The following is a 13,061-nucleotide window of genomic DNA, read 5'->3' as shown; positions in this document are numbered from 1 at the left end:
GTGTGCAGTGATGTAATTACTCTTCTTGGCTTTCTGATATTTGAAGAGCAAGGTGGTTGCAATTACAGGGGAGACCAGAGACAGTTTTAACACTATTTCCTTTTCCCCCAGTAATTCACCATTCATCCAACCAACCACTGTTTTGGTTTTGCTGATGTCTGAGAGACATCTATCCTAGTATTACAGCTGTCGCAGTGCAGAGCAGCAGCTGGAAAAAATGGCAGACACACCTATAACACGACTGAAATATGTTTAACATATGAATCCAGCATAAACACTACCTTTTTCTACGACTTTGTCCATTACGTTTTAGGTTTACATGACTACTTAAAGTGCTTATCAAATTGACAGGTAAAATATTAAAATATATTTACAGTTTTTTTCTCAGTTGCCTTGCACATTTCTCAAAACATTTTTAAAGATCTCTGAAGATGCATTTCCCAAAACAGCTCATACAAGCAGCAAACACTACAGTTACCCTGCAAAAGGCCATAACTCACCCAAAACCTTTAAATTAAGTTATTGCGTTAATGAATAAGTCATCACCACCAAAATGACCCCTCCCTTTGACATTGTGCAAAAACAAGGTGGTCTCTGCACACTTTTGCTGCTATGTCATCACAAGCAGCATCTATTGAAGCAAGCAGAGACATTTGATTTGGTGGTCGTTGATCTTACACTTCACAGCTCCACTTTACCCCTCCGTTGCCCCGTCCAGTGTTCATCTGAGCAGGCGCCCCCATTCACAAGTTGTATTAACTCTGTTGCCCTCAAGCTCTATAAATGTCTTTTACAGTCTATACTCATGACTTACAGCAATAAGCCAACTGGACAGCATATGTCATGGGTTGAGCTACGATGTGAGAAACTGTCACTATCAATGCAATTCATGAAACATGGGCTCAGCAGATTTTGACAATTAGATGGACTATTCTTCATGTGATGACTTACACAATGAAAGAATTCTAACATATGTTTGAGAGTAAAACTACTCAACTGAGAAGAAACATAATCTATTTGATCACAAAGACATATACAACCAATAACTGTTCAAATTGTAGATATTTGTACTTAGTCATTTGCCTAAATGTGCTAAAACATTTGCAAATGGTAACAAAGAATAAGAAATACTCTCTCTATGTTGTGCACAAGAAGAATTTCACATATTGTTTTGACGACCTCTGCAACTGAGAAAAACTGTAAAAACAGGAAGTAAAATAATAAACAGAACAGTAATAATTAATATATATGTACATATTACAACAACAACAGCAATTATCATTACCATAACCGCTTTAACCATCATCATCTTAATAACTGTAATCCTTTAAGATTGAGTAATAGATTCGATGTGATTCTAATCCATCCATGTAATCAGTATAAGTTTCAGTATAATATTCAAGAACATCAGATGGTACAATGGTTGATATCGTGCCCCTGTGAACTTTTCATGATAACTTAAACTCCCTCTCCACTCAGAGCTGTGTTTTGCTTGTTGTTGTTTCATTTGAATGTTTGAGCTTTACTGTGCAGAATGATGTATGTGCAGAGTTTGATACTAGAAGTAGTTTGTAGCCGGTCCTGGTCCTGTATGCAACTTGCACAAATGTGACATGGAAACTCAAAACCTCCAGAGCACAAGAATGGACTTTACAGTGAAGCAGGAGACATCTTGTGTCCAGCGGTTAAACTTTGAAATGAAAAATCTTTGCACATTAAAAAATTCTGGATTTTTTTTATGAGGGAGATTATGTCAATTTAAGTTTAATCTGATTAAACTTTACTATCCATAGTTTCCCCCTTTCTACAGGACTACAGTCCCTCACTGACTCCTGACTCCCACTCACATTACGCCTCCTCCTACGTAACGTGTGGTCCTGTGCCACATTTATTTCCTGTGTCTTAATTTTTTTTTAAAATAGTTCCTGCCCCTTAAAGCCATACATACATTTAAACATCAGACTACTTATTTGTTTGTGTCTCTGTCAACCAGGTAAAGGCTAAACCAAGAGTGAGAAGGACTGGCTCATGTCTCTTTGAGACTGTATGCCTTCATCTTCACCAGATGTTTGTGGCTCCTCCCAAAGAGCTCAACGAAACATTCCAGCCCACCTCTGGGACTCTGCTGGCTCCTCTACACACTCTCACTGAACTCCAGTCAAACTTTTACAGGAGCTGAAGAGACTGAGCTGACACAAAATGAGAGGACTTGTTGTCTTGGTTACTTTGGCCTGCTTTGCCAGCGCTCAGCACCAAGCGCTGATTGACTACTTGGAGCGGAGGCTACTTGCTATAGAGGTAAGACTCACTTTACCTCCCTGCCGAGCCCTGGGCTCCAGAGTCCCTCTGAAAGGAAACTTTCAGGGACAGGACACAGGCAATGGAATACAGATGTGGCTAAATCCAGGATAAAATCCTGGAAAACTGAGCTCTCACAAATGTATAGGGGTCATGAGTGAGTATTACTGAAGTAGAAATGCAGTTTAAAAGTTTCATCAGTCTTGATATGCACATATGATTTCAAAAACTGCAGCATAGAATTGCATTATTAAAAAAAAGTTGATAAGGCTGTAGAGCTTATTTGTTAAATACTTTTCTATCTTGGTATCACAAAAGTACATTAATCATGACAAGCACAGTCACAGTTCCACCATGTTCCAGATCTCTCAGAGGATTTCCAGCCTGTGTGGAAACTTATTTCTGTGATGTCACTTAATTTAAGAAACAGACCACCGCTAAATTACCAGTAATAGCGCGCCATGTGGATCTTGCCATTCAGTTATTCTATTTTAGTACTGCGGTTTTGTTTGTATCAAAAGCCGTATTACAACACATGATCTACTCTCTTTCATACCAGGTCTATAGTCCTTTTTACATAGATTATTACATAAACACTATCTACATTCCTCAGCCTCTGTGTTGCTCTGGAAAATAGTGTCAGACTTCACTAATCACCTGTAGAGAAAGTCTCCACAGGGAGGTCAGAGGTCAGGGTGTGTGACAGAGCAGCACCCACTGTGTGTGAGCTGTAGTGTTTTTCTGAGGGACATTTGAGCAGGGTGGATTCTTGCCACGTGTGGGCTGAACCTGGTTGTTTCAAAGATGAGTTTCCTACTTATTATGCCCTTCTGTCCCAGTCTATTCACTGAACCTGAAAATAACATAAAATTATGGCCTTTTCATAGAATTCAGTGCTTTCTGGAAATGCATTTACATTCCCTGTATAACACACATTGTTCACATTATTAGATTACAAACAAAGTGTAAAAATTGAGATATAACTGACCTTTGTCACCTTCTTTAAAAACAGGACCGTATCTCTCTGTGGCATGAGCAGACCACTCGCTACGCCTCAGAGCTGCGGGAGCTGAAGCAGCAGATGGTTTCCCAGCTGGAGAACCTGGACAAAGAGAAAGAGATACTGCGAATTAATCTGGACAGTGTGGGGACTCGGGTGGACCGGGTTGAGCGTGAACTGGACTACTTGGAGACCCAGAACGGGGCTCAGCCATGTGTGGACGTGGACGACAAGTTGATAGAGCAACAGGTGACTCTGGTGAAGGAGAAGCAAAAGGCCAAATATTCAAAACTCTCAGGTGAGATATTGTGCTCTTAACAACTAACCTGTTTACCAGAATATACTGTGAGTATTGATGTACAACAACAAGGATGAACCTGAAAATTCTTACTCAATATGACCAACAACTAAAACACAAAGTATAACATTTATAATCATTTGAGATGGGGAAAAGCAAGCAACTCATCTTCAACTTTGTGATGTTGAAACTATCAAATTCCTCATTATTGAGATTACAGATTATTTGTACATAGTTGATAACAAAATTGTAATTAATATTACAATATCAACTATGCACAAATAATCTACATAACATTTCCATTTGTGCTACAAGTCTCTCCATCAGAGAGTCAATGACTTTCATTTTTTTGTCTTATTTGTATTCAAATCGACTCATTTCTGAGAATAACAAGAACAATCACAACATGAAAATTCGAAAACGTGTGTTTTCAGACACCCTTCTCCCAACTGAGTCCTCTCATAATCTTAGTTTTAGAGAAATTAGAAAACATGCTGCTTGAGACTTGTCCATGAATCATGGAGATTTGCTCATACAGAGTACATCTAATCTACAACTGCACTGTACATCCAGGAGAGTTTATATTTTAGGATTAATATTTGGAAGTTACAGATAGATGATACAAAGAAAACCTGAATAAAGTGGAGAAACATAATGAATAAAGCTGCTTCCACATTAAATGGTTTGATGAGTGTGAAAATGATGTGACTGTTATGCTTTGGGCTTTCAACACTTACTGTATGTGAGCTTTTGGACAGATGTCTTTATTATAGAGCCCTCTCCTCCATCATCATCAAAACATTTAATCAGACACAGATGTGGAGAAAAACTATTACACAGAGCATGAAAACTGATGTTGGCCAAATGCCCTACTAAGACACTTCATGTGGGTTTTTCATCGGATTTGTGACCCATTTTTATAAACCATGAACAAATAAGGCACAGACAAGAGAAACACATCATACAATCTGTCAGTAAACATGTCTCAAAGCTGTAGATTTCAGACTTTGGTCGATTCAGTCCGAAGTTACATAAATGAGGACTTAATTTGGACCTAAGGGACTTGACACTGATCCAAATGACTTTAGACTTGACTTGTACCACATCTGATATATTTAAATGGTATCATGCAACACCTGTCACTCTTATTTTCAGACTGCAGAGACATGATCTCCAGCATAAAAGCCATGAAGATCTTGAAGCGAGTTGGTGGGCCAAAGGGCATGTGGACCAAAGACACCAGCAGGGCCTCTGGGAAGGTCTACATTTTTAACGGGACAGATGAAGACATGGTCTATGAGTTTGCCTCTGTGCAAGAGTTCAGCCGCTCGTTGGGCATGTCTCTGTCGAAGCAGCTGAAGCTGCCGTCTGCCTGGAAAGGAACAGGGCATGTTGTCTACAACAATCACGCGTATTATATTAATCAGGTTGAAGGGGTGACGGTGGTCAAATATGACATGAAGAACAACTCTGTGGCTGACAGCGCAGTGTTCCCAGTCCAGGACCATGTCCCGGTGTACGGACTGACCCCTGAGACAGCAATGGACTTGGCCGTGGACGAGGAAGGCCTGTGGGCCATTTACGCCACACGGCAGAACGAGAGGCACATCTCTCTGGCTAAAATGGACGCCAACTCACTGGACATTGAGCAGATGTGGGACACAAACTGTCCGAGGGAGAACGCAGAGGCGGCCTTCGTCATCTGCGGCACGCTGTATGTGGTGTACAACACCAAGCACCCCGGTCGTTCACGTGTCCAGTGTGTGTTTGACGTCAACGACATGGTGACCAATGAAGACGCACCGCTGGTTTACTTTCCAAAACGTTACGGAGCTCACTCCAGTCTGAAGTACAACCCACAGGAGCAGCTGCTCTACGCCTGGGATGACGGCTACCAGATTCTGTACAAGCTTGTCATGAAAAAGAAACTAGAGGTTTGAGCTGAATAAACAGCCTCCCAAAACTTCCACAAACACACCCGATAACCCTTTAAGAACCATATCAGTGTTTGGCCAGTTGTAGCTCTTTAAATACAAATCATGTATATTTTATATCACTGCTGATCATGTTTCAATATTCACTTCTTTAATGTGACTTTTGTTACTTTTTAGTCAGCTGCTGGTCTCCATTCATTTCCGTATGATATAAAAATCTACTAGCATGCTCTTGAAAATTGCTTAAGTTGTGTATTTTCCATCACGGAAAACATCAACTTATATTGGTACATGGTAAAGTAGCTAAAATATAGACTGATTTGAAAGGTCTGCACTGCATTACCTCACAACAATTACCAAATTACAGAGTTTGCCTTTGGATTTTCACACCATATGGACATAAATGGGAAGCAATGGCTACTTGAAAGGAAGGAAAGACACATTCAGAAATTGGAAACACTATTGCATGGTTTGAAAAATAGCCAGCAGTGATATTAAATATTATACAATGGGCTAAACATGAAAAATCACCGGAATGGTCCTTTAATTCTGAATCTCTAAACGCATAAACAGATCCAAAAGTGCTGTCTTGTAGAAAAGGTATCTGTACACTTTCACACACTCACAGATGTGAACGTAGGAAATATTTTTCCAAAATACTTTGATTAATGATATGATTTCTTCATCCAAGGAAAAGTTGTGTAATGGCTGCCACAACCGTACTGCTTATCAGACTGCACTGCACCTTCATCATCTTCACAAACATGTCTGTGTCTACTGGCAAGTGGACTCGAATAGATTTACTGTACTTCCTTGTGAGCTCTTCTGCCACTCTCCTCTTAAATTTCTTTTTTTTTTTCACGCTGCAAATACAGGAAAATAACGAAGATGATACATACTCACCTTAACTTCACTAGAGATGGTTTTGGATGATATAAGTACTTGTGACCTTTAATCTAGTGTTGTTTTTTTCATGAATGCTTGATTTACTGTTGGCACATCTGACTAAAGACCCTTTTCACATCATTTAACTTCTCATACACACATATAACTAATAACTTGGCTTCACTCCACTCATGTAATCCACGACCAGGGCCCTGCTTTTGTGCATGCTGGCTCATTAATCAACTTACTGAAACCTAAAAGGAGCAGAGCCATCATTAATTTTATTAATAATACTTGTGCTATTCCTGCTATGATAAGTCAGAATGTCTACTGTGCAATAGGACTATAAATATTTGTTTTAAAATCAAATCGGCTGAGTTTTACTTTAACTGACCAGCTGTGAGAACGAGAGCAGCTGTTAGGTCTGATTATTATTTGCATAGTTGATCATTAGAGTTTATAAAGGACTTCCATGGCAGCTTTAAGGCTGAAAATGTTAGTTCAACTGGAGTTAAGAGCTTTTATTTGCTATAAACATATTACTGTGTGGGAACTTAAAGACAGAGGTAACAATATGAGTAGCATCCATTATAATTTAATCTAAACATAGGCTTTAATGCCACTGAGTTAATCCACATATCTAACATTTATTATATTGTTTAAAAATTTAGAGGCAATGCTTAGTTTGAGGATGGCATGACTATGTTTTCTCCAGTTGTTTTTCAGATTTCTCTCACTATCAGAAAGCTCCTGTGTCGTCTCTTCTGATGTAACGACAGCAGTGTGTGAGCTTAGAGCAGCAGTTAATATAAATAGGATCTCTTCAATGATCAGCTAGCAGGCTAGGACTGTTATCTTTCTCTCTGTCTGTCTTATCCAGCACTCCAGTGGTTAAAGTCAAGCACATACAGTATGTAATGCTGTTTAGTTTAGATGTTGTGTTTTTTTACTGTATAAAATCACCAAAATGAACAAAAAGCACCACTATTTCAATGATGTCTTTCATATAATGCTAGTGTTTAATTTAAGAAATGACATTTGTATTTTCTGCTTGTATTATGCACATTTCCTATCATTTACTCAGACTTCTGCCTTTGTTCACTATGAATAAAAAACGTTTTCACCTAACAGAGTCTGTCTTTTTCTATGAACTGTATAGAGGGACACAACCAGGACCATTAAAGCCACTGAGTAGCATTTGAACATCTCACTTGGTGTCACCTGGTGGAAGTATGAAAAAAGACACCATGACAGAGAGAAAGGAACTCATAGCTTTACCTCTTTTCCTGATTTCACTCTTTGTTGCTTCAAGGTGAACTTGTCTGACCAATCAAAATAAAATGATGGATTGCTTTTCATTTGATAACAATTGACTGAGCCAGGTTAGTTTTTGTGTTCTGTGCTGCTTTTTGTGCAAAAAAAAAATCTGAAATAAATGTGTTGAATACCTCAAATTGGTGAATTTGTACATGGTAAACATTAAGTATAAATCAGATATTACATAGAAATCTCAAAAATTTACTTGGGGGGTGGGGTGGGGGAGGGGAATTGGAGGAATTTCAAATAAATGTGTGTGATTGTTCCTCACACCACAGGTCTAACATTTTGTCTTGAGAACTTGATAAACTTTTGCAGTTCCTATATTTATTAATATTATTATTAATAAAGTTAAAATGAGACATACTAAACAGTTACTTCATCATTATCGTCTCTGCCATTTCATGACATATAAACACAAAGGGTTCTTTTCATTCTCTGGACCTAACAGGCCAAAACACACCTTTACTTTAAAAACTAACCATCAAACGTGGACCTGTGTATGTCGGTCCAGAGATTAATGAGGTGTATCAGTAATTTGATTAAACAATTCAAGACAGCAAACGACTCTGGTATTTGCTTTGTTTCATAAGGTATTTGGCACAGATGTCTGTCTCCAAACATAATTCACTAACATTCAAACTGTGCCTCCGCTGACCCGTCAAATGAACCGGCTGTAGTCGACACTTATGATCATTATCGTAATGATCTTAACAGCGGAGTACGTTTACTTTAGGGTACGTAAACAAAACAGTAACAGTTCTATAAACAAGTTTATTTTTTCAAACTGTATAAACAATATCCATAAAAACGGTTCATTAAGCGTGGATAAAATCTAGAGTAAGAAAGATGGAACAGCACATAAACTGTAAAAATTAGATCCAAACAGCGAACATTTTTATATCACAACTCTATGTACAAAGCTGAGTAATAAAAGAGTTTGGCGAGTGATCCTGACAGGAAACCTGAATGACTAATAGACATTTTGGTGTGTTACGCAGCTAAAGGTGCAGTTTTAAAACCCCTTCAAGAAAATTTGGACCCAAATTTGAATTTAAATGACAGAAAATCAACCTATAAGAACATTGTTGTAATCTTGTTCTTTTAGCACCGAATGTTTTACATCAGCTTGCTGTTTGTTGTGTGACAACTCGTGCCGACAGCCGTCACTCAACTGTCATTCAGCTGCTGCTTGTCTTCCAAAGCATGACTTTTGTTATTTGCACTACCCCACAAACTTATGAAATCATTCATTTCTAACTACTTGACTATTTAAATTTGGACATCCTGAAGCCAAAATACCGTTTAAATTCGGAAATCGAATGGCACAGAATGTGTCTATTTAACCTGCACTCCAGTCAGAGGTCTGCCCCGATCACAAATAACATTTACATCAAATATGGCAGTTGCACATAAATATACAAAATAATGATATTGAGGAATTACAGTTATATCTATTATCAATCATATCTATTACAACATTCATGGCTGAAATAAACAGCAAAACTCTTGGGACATCTATCTTCTAGAAGTTGGTTTTAAGTATTATCAAATATCAGTTAAGGGATCCGACATATCCTGTAGTGTCCACTTTGTTTGTCCGTTTCAGTCATTGACCTGAAGTGAGGTCCTTATTGCTTAGACGTTAAAATAGCCAGATATGTTGCATAACTCAGAGTCTCAGATGAGGAACTGGCATGGTGACATCACGGAAGAATCGATGTACAAGGGCATTTTTGGCAGATAACCTTTTGTTTGGGTCGTAATTCAGCATTTCCTGCAAGAGAAAAACAACAAAGTGGTCAATATATCTATACATTTCATGTGCGTTCTATCTTTGGTGGGACATTTCAAAACATAAACATTAAAATCATTTAAAATCATGTGCATCTGGATCCAGATTTTCATCAAAACAAACATATATATAGACATATATACCAAATTTATTTCATTCAAGTAAGTGCAGAGGTTCATGAGAATGTTCAAAAATGTCTAAATTTGCAATGCTATGAAATCTATGAAAAATTATTGGATCCACAACAAAGCTAATCACTTGTTCTTCAGCCCAACTTTTTACCAACTTATATTTAAATATTTTTACTAATGAATGAATGAGTAAATGAAAGTATAAAAAGGTAAGAATGATAAATGTTCTCACTCCGAGCAGTTCTCTTCCATCCTCATCGAGAAGAGGCACCACTTTGGATAAATCTTGCCGGGCCCACTTGGGAAAAGACGGTTTGTAGTCGGGCATGGACGTGACTCCTGGCCAGACGGTCTCGTCGGGTGTGCCCAGGGTGCGGAAGATTCGGAATAACTGATCTATCTCCGAGTCGCCGGGGAATAAGGCCCTCCTGGTGATCTGAGCAACAGTAGACAGTGACGTAAGACAGTTGTTTCCATCATCATGTGTGTGTTTAATTTACTGACTATGGAGTCGTTTTGTAAAATGATGAAACTGAGTGCAATACCATTTCAGCAAAGATACACCCCAGGCTCCAGATGTCGACAGCTGTGGAGTAATATTTGCAGCCGAGGAGAATTTCCGGTGCTCTGTACCAAAGTGTTACCACCTGGAAAATATCAACAAGGAAACTTTTAATAAGAAAACACAATTTCTCAAAACAAGCAGAATATCTAAAAATGTGCTGCAATGTTAAGAGATTCATTACTGCTCACTGAGTGCATCTAGTTTTTGAAAATTGTGATTCTTACAGGAACATAAAGGTTCATTTCCTAACTGGGCACAGTAATGAATATGTACTAAGTTATATAACCCTAACTTACTTAAAAGGCTTGTTGACGTGGATGAATCAGGCGGCTGTACACCTTACCTCATGCGTGTATGTGCGGACAGGCACCCCGAAGGCTCTTGCCAGGCCAAAGTCAGCCAGCTTGATCTCACCCTGGGCGTTGATGAGGAGGTTCTGGGGCTTCAGGTCTCGATGAAGAACCCTGTGAGAGTGGCAGAAGGCCAAGCCTTGCAGCAGCTGGAAAAGATAACTCTACAAACACAAGAAACACACACACACATTAACAAATATATTAATGAATATATCAGCTAAGAGAAGCCAACACTGATCTGGTCTGAAGTTTACCTTAACCAGAGGCAGTGGGATACCAGTAACTGGCGAAGAGTCCATGAACTTCTTCAGATCCTGATGAAGGAACTCAAAAACAAGGTAGAGTTTGTTCTCCGTGTGGATGACGTCCCGCAATCTGAAACATGTCAGCAGGTGAGACTGGCTTAGAAATTGACAGAGGAAAATAACATGTGACTCTTGCAGGCAGGATTTCGATAAAGTTATAAGACCGGCAACTTACTTGACAATATTTGGGTGACTGAGTTCTTTGAGAAGTGAAATCTCTCGGATGGCGGTGCTCGGTACACCCTCTGTTTCCCTGGATGAAAAACATGGAAAATTGACTTTGTTATAACAATAATTTCATTCTGTTAATTATTTTACAACATTTACATTATTAACTATGTTTTTAACGAGTGAAAACATTTCTTACGTTTTCACTACACTGTATCTTTTAAGTATCTGAACAGTTTGACAGCCAAACTGTCACACAATCACTTGACCTCCATTATAATAATCTAGCCACAGCTGTAAAGAGGGACTGTGGCACACATGAGCAGCCTCTCTTATCTTGGCACTGCATTAGCTAACAAACTAATCTGTGGTCTGAAACAAAGGCCAGAAAGGTCAGTCAGGTGTTACATTGTGCTTTTAGTGTGTTGTTTTTTTTAATGATCGTTCAAACTCATATTTGAGTACCCCGAAAAGTGCTCTATAAATAACATGTTTTATTATTATTATTATTAGAAAATACTGGCTAAAGTGAGTCACTGATGCCACCTGTTGAAGCCCAAAGATGTGTGTTTCTTGATAGTGTATGGCAGCAGAGATATTCTAAAAAGCATTTCCTTTTTTGTGTACATTTTTACAGAAAAATGCACTTCATCAACAACCAGGTGCACGTTTAAATATGGATTAAAGTGGCATTTTTCCACCTCCAGATTAGGAAACACTGATAACATATGGTTTGTAAGTTCATTTCTTATATACGAATCATAATTTGGTGCTGTAATAACTTCAAAGAATACAATAAAATCTAAATCTCGAATATAATGGTTTGTACGTCTAGAAAAAAGATGTGAGCAATGTCAAAATGGATGAAAGTTTCATTTTCCACCCAGGTGAGTCGTTTCTGAAGTGTTCAGTGTGGTCTGCCGGTAAAACATCCTGATGGAGCCATTTGTTGGTTTAACAACTGCATTAATTAAATATAAAAGCGGTAACTGTTAGCTTCATTGACGTTAACAACACTCCTATGTTAACTTACGTGTCCAGTCTGATTTTCTTGAGAGCGACAGTTTCTCCGGTGACTTTGTTCTTGGCTTTGTACACCACTCCGTACGTCCCTTCTCCGATCTTCTCCACCTTCTGAAACGTATCCATTTGTACAAAACTACGGCCGCTTTGTCGCTTATTTAACTGGCTGGCTGGGCTCCGGTCTTTGTGTCGATGCTAACAACTGTCTCGGTGGCTCGGGAGACGAACGTTAACCGACATGTACTGAGCTGCTCCTCCCGGTTTTAGTTCAAACGGTCCCGGAAAGACTCCACAGCCTGAAGGGAACGACCGTGTCGAGGCTAAACTTTCTCGGCTCAGAGACAGAAAACAGCTTAAGATCATTTGTTGACCCAGATACCGGTTATATCGATAAATACCAGGGTTAGCGTGGCGGAGGCTCCGCTGTGGGAAACACAACACAGCAGCGTTTCCCGCGTTACACCGGGAGCGTTCGTTTCTGTGTTCAAACACTCCCGACTACTGCAGGCGGGCGGTATTTTTTTTGTAATCGCTTCTAGTCCTTATCGGTCCTTAACAGTTTTGTAGGAGACTGGTGTTAGAGTGTAAGTGAAATATTCCTTTTTTAATATGCTGTCAGTTGAGTTTAAATTGCTAGTTTTAACGGTAAATTTGTGGGTGCAAGTCGGGATGATCGATCTGCGGTGTCTCGGGATGAGAAACAAACTTCAATAAACGAGCCTCACAGGTCACGTGGTGTGACGACGACGATGACGTTTTACGTTACCAGCGTCGAGACGAAAGCGGTACCGAGCAATTTTTTATCCACAAATGTCGTTTTTCAAAGAAATTAAGATAATTTTCTCTGTTCCTTCATGACTTCACATATTGCTTGAACATTCTAAAATCTCCTCAAAACAAAAAAAGAGTAAAATGTTTTAAAATGCAATTACATTACAAATTACAATTGTAAATATATATATTTACATGCATACATACGTATATATTAT

The 13,061-nt window shown here is 38.8% G+C and overlaps 2 protein-coding genes across 2 annotated transcripts; one reads left to right on the top strand and one right to left on the bottom strand.

Annotated features, from left to right (window-relative positions):
• Positions 1-2,010: 2,010 nt before the first annotated feature.
• olfml3b (olfactomedin-like 3b) lies at positions 2,011-6,732 on the top strand. Its single transcript, XM_044349800.1, has 3 exons — positions 2,011-2,298; positions 3,311-3,596; positions 4,752-6,732. The coding sequence occupies exons 1-3, from the start codon at positions 2,200-2,202 to the stop codon at positions 5,534-5,536; spliced, it is 1,170 nt and encodes a 389-aa protein (XP_044205735.1). The 5' UTR covers positions 2,011-2,199; the 3' UTR covers positions 5,537-6,732.
• Positions 6,733-8,486: 1,754 nt separating this feature from the next.
• Positions 8,487-12,771, bottom strand: cdk2 (cyclin-dependent kinase 2). Its single transcript, XM_044349801.1, has 7 exons — positions 12,083-12,771; positions 11,057-11,134; positions 10,831-10,951; positions 10,567-10,737; positions 10,204-10,305; positions 9,891-10,094; positions 8,487-9,509 (listed from the first exon to the last, which is right to left on the bottom strand). The coding sequence occupies exons 1-7, from the start codon at positions 12,196-12,198 to the stop codon at positions 9,405-9,407; spliced, it is 897 nt and encodes a 298-aa protein (XP_044205736.1). The 5' UTR covers positions 12,199-12,771; the 3' UTR covers positions 8,487-9,404.
• Between the last annotated feature and the right edge of the window lie 290 nt (positions 12,772-13,061).

This window comes from Thunnus albacares, chromosome 4 (assembly GCF_914725855.1).
Source record: "Thunnus albacares chromosome 4, fThuAlb1.1, whole genome shotgun sequence".
NCBI lineage: Eukaryota > Metazoa > Chordata > Actinopteri > Scombriformes > Scombridae > Thunnus > Thunnus albacares.
The sequence above is the reverse complement of the archived record's forward strand: the minus strand, read 5'-3'. Positions and strand labels throughout refer to the sequence as shown.

Excerpts from the sequence above, each read along its gene's own strand:
- olfml3b (XM_044349800.1), top strand. The coding sequence starts at position 2,200 with ATGAGAGGACTTGTTGTCTTGGTTACTTTGGCCTGCTTTGCCAGCGCT. Across the intron at positions 2,299-3,310 it reads GGAGGCTACTTGCTATAGAG|GACCGTATCTCTCTGTGGCA; the intron begins GTAAGACTCACT and ends CTTTAAAAACAG. Across the intron at positions 3,597-4,751 it reads CAAATATTCAAAACTCTCAG|ACTGCAGAGACATGATCTCC; the intron begins GTGAGATATTGT and ends TCTTATTTTCAG.
- cdk2 (XM_044349801.1), bottom strand. The coding sequence starts at position 12,198 with ATGGATACGTTTCAGAAGGTGGAGAAGATCGGAGAAGGGACGTACGGA. Across the intron at positions 11,135-12,082 it reads AAGAAAATCAGACTGGACAC|GGAAACAGAGGGTGTACCGA; the intron begins GTAAGTTAACAT and ends TTTTTCATCCAG. Across the intron at positions 10,738-10,830 it reads TCCCACTGCCTCTGGTTAAG|AGTTATCTTTTCCAGCTGCT; the intron begins GTAAACTTCAGA and ends TTGTGTTTGTAG.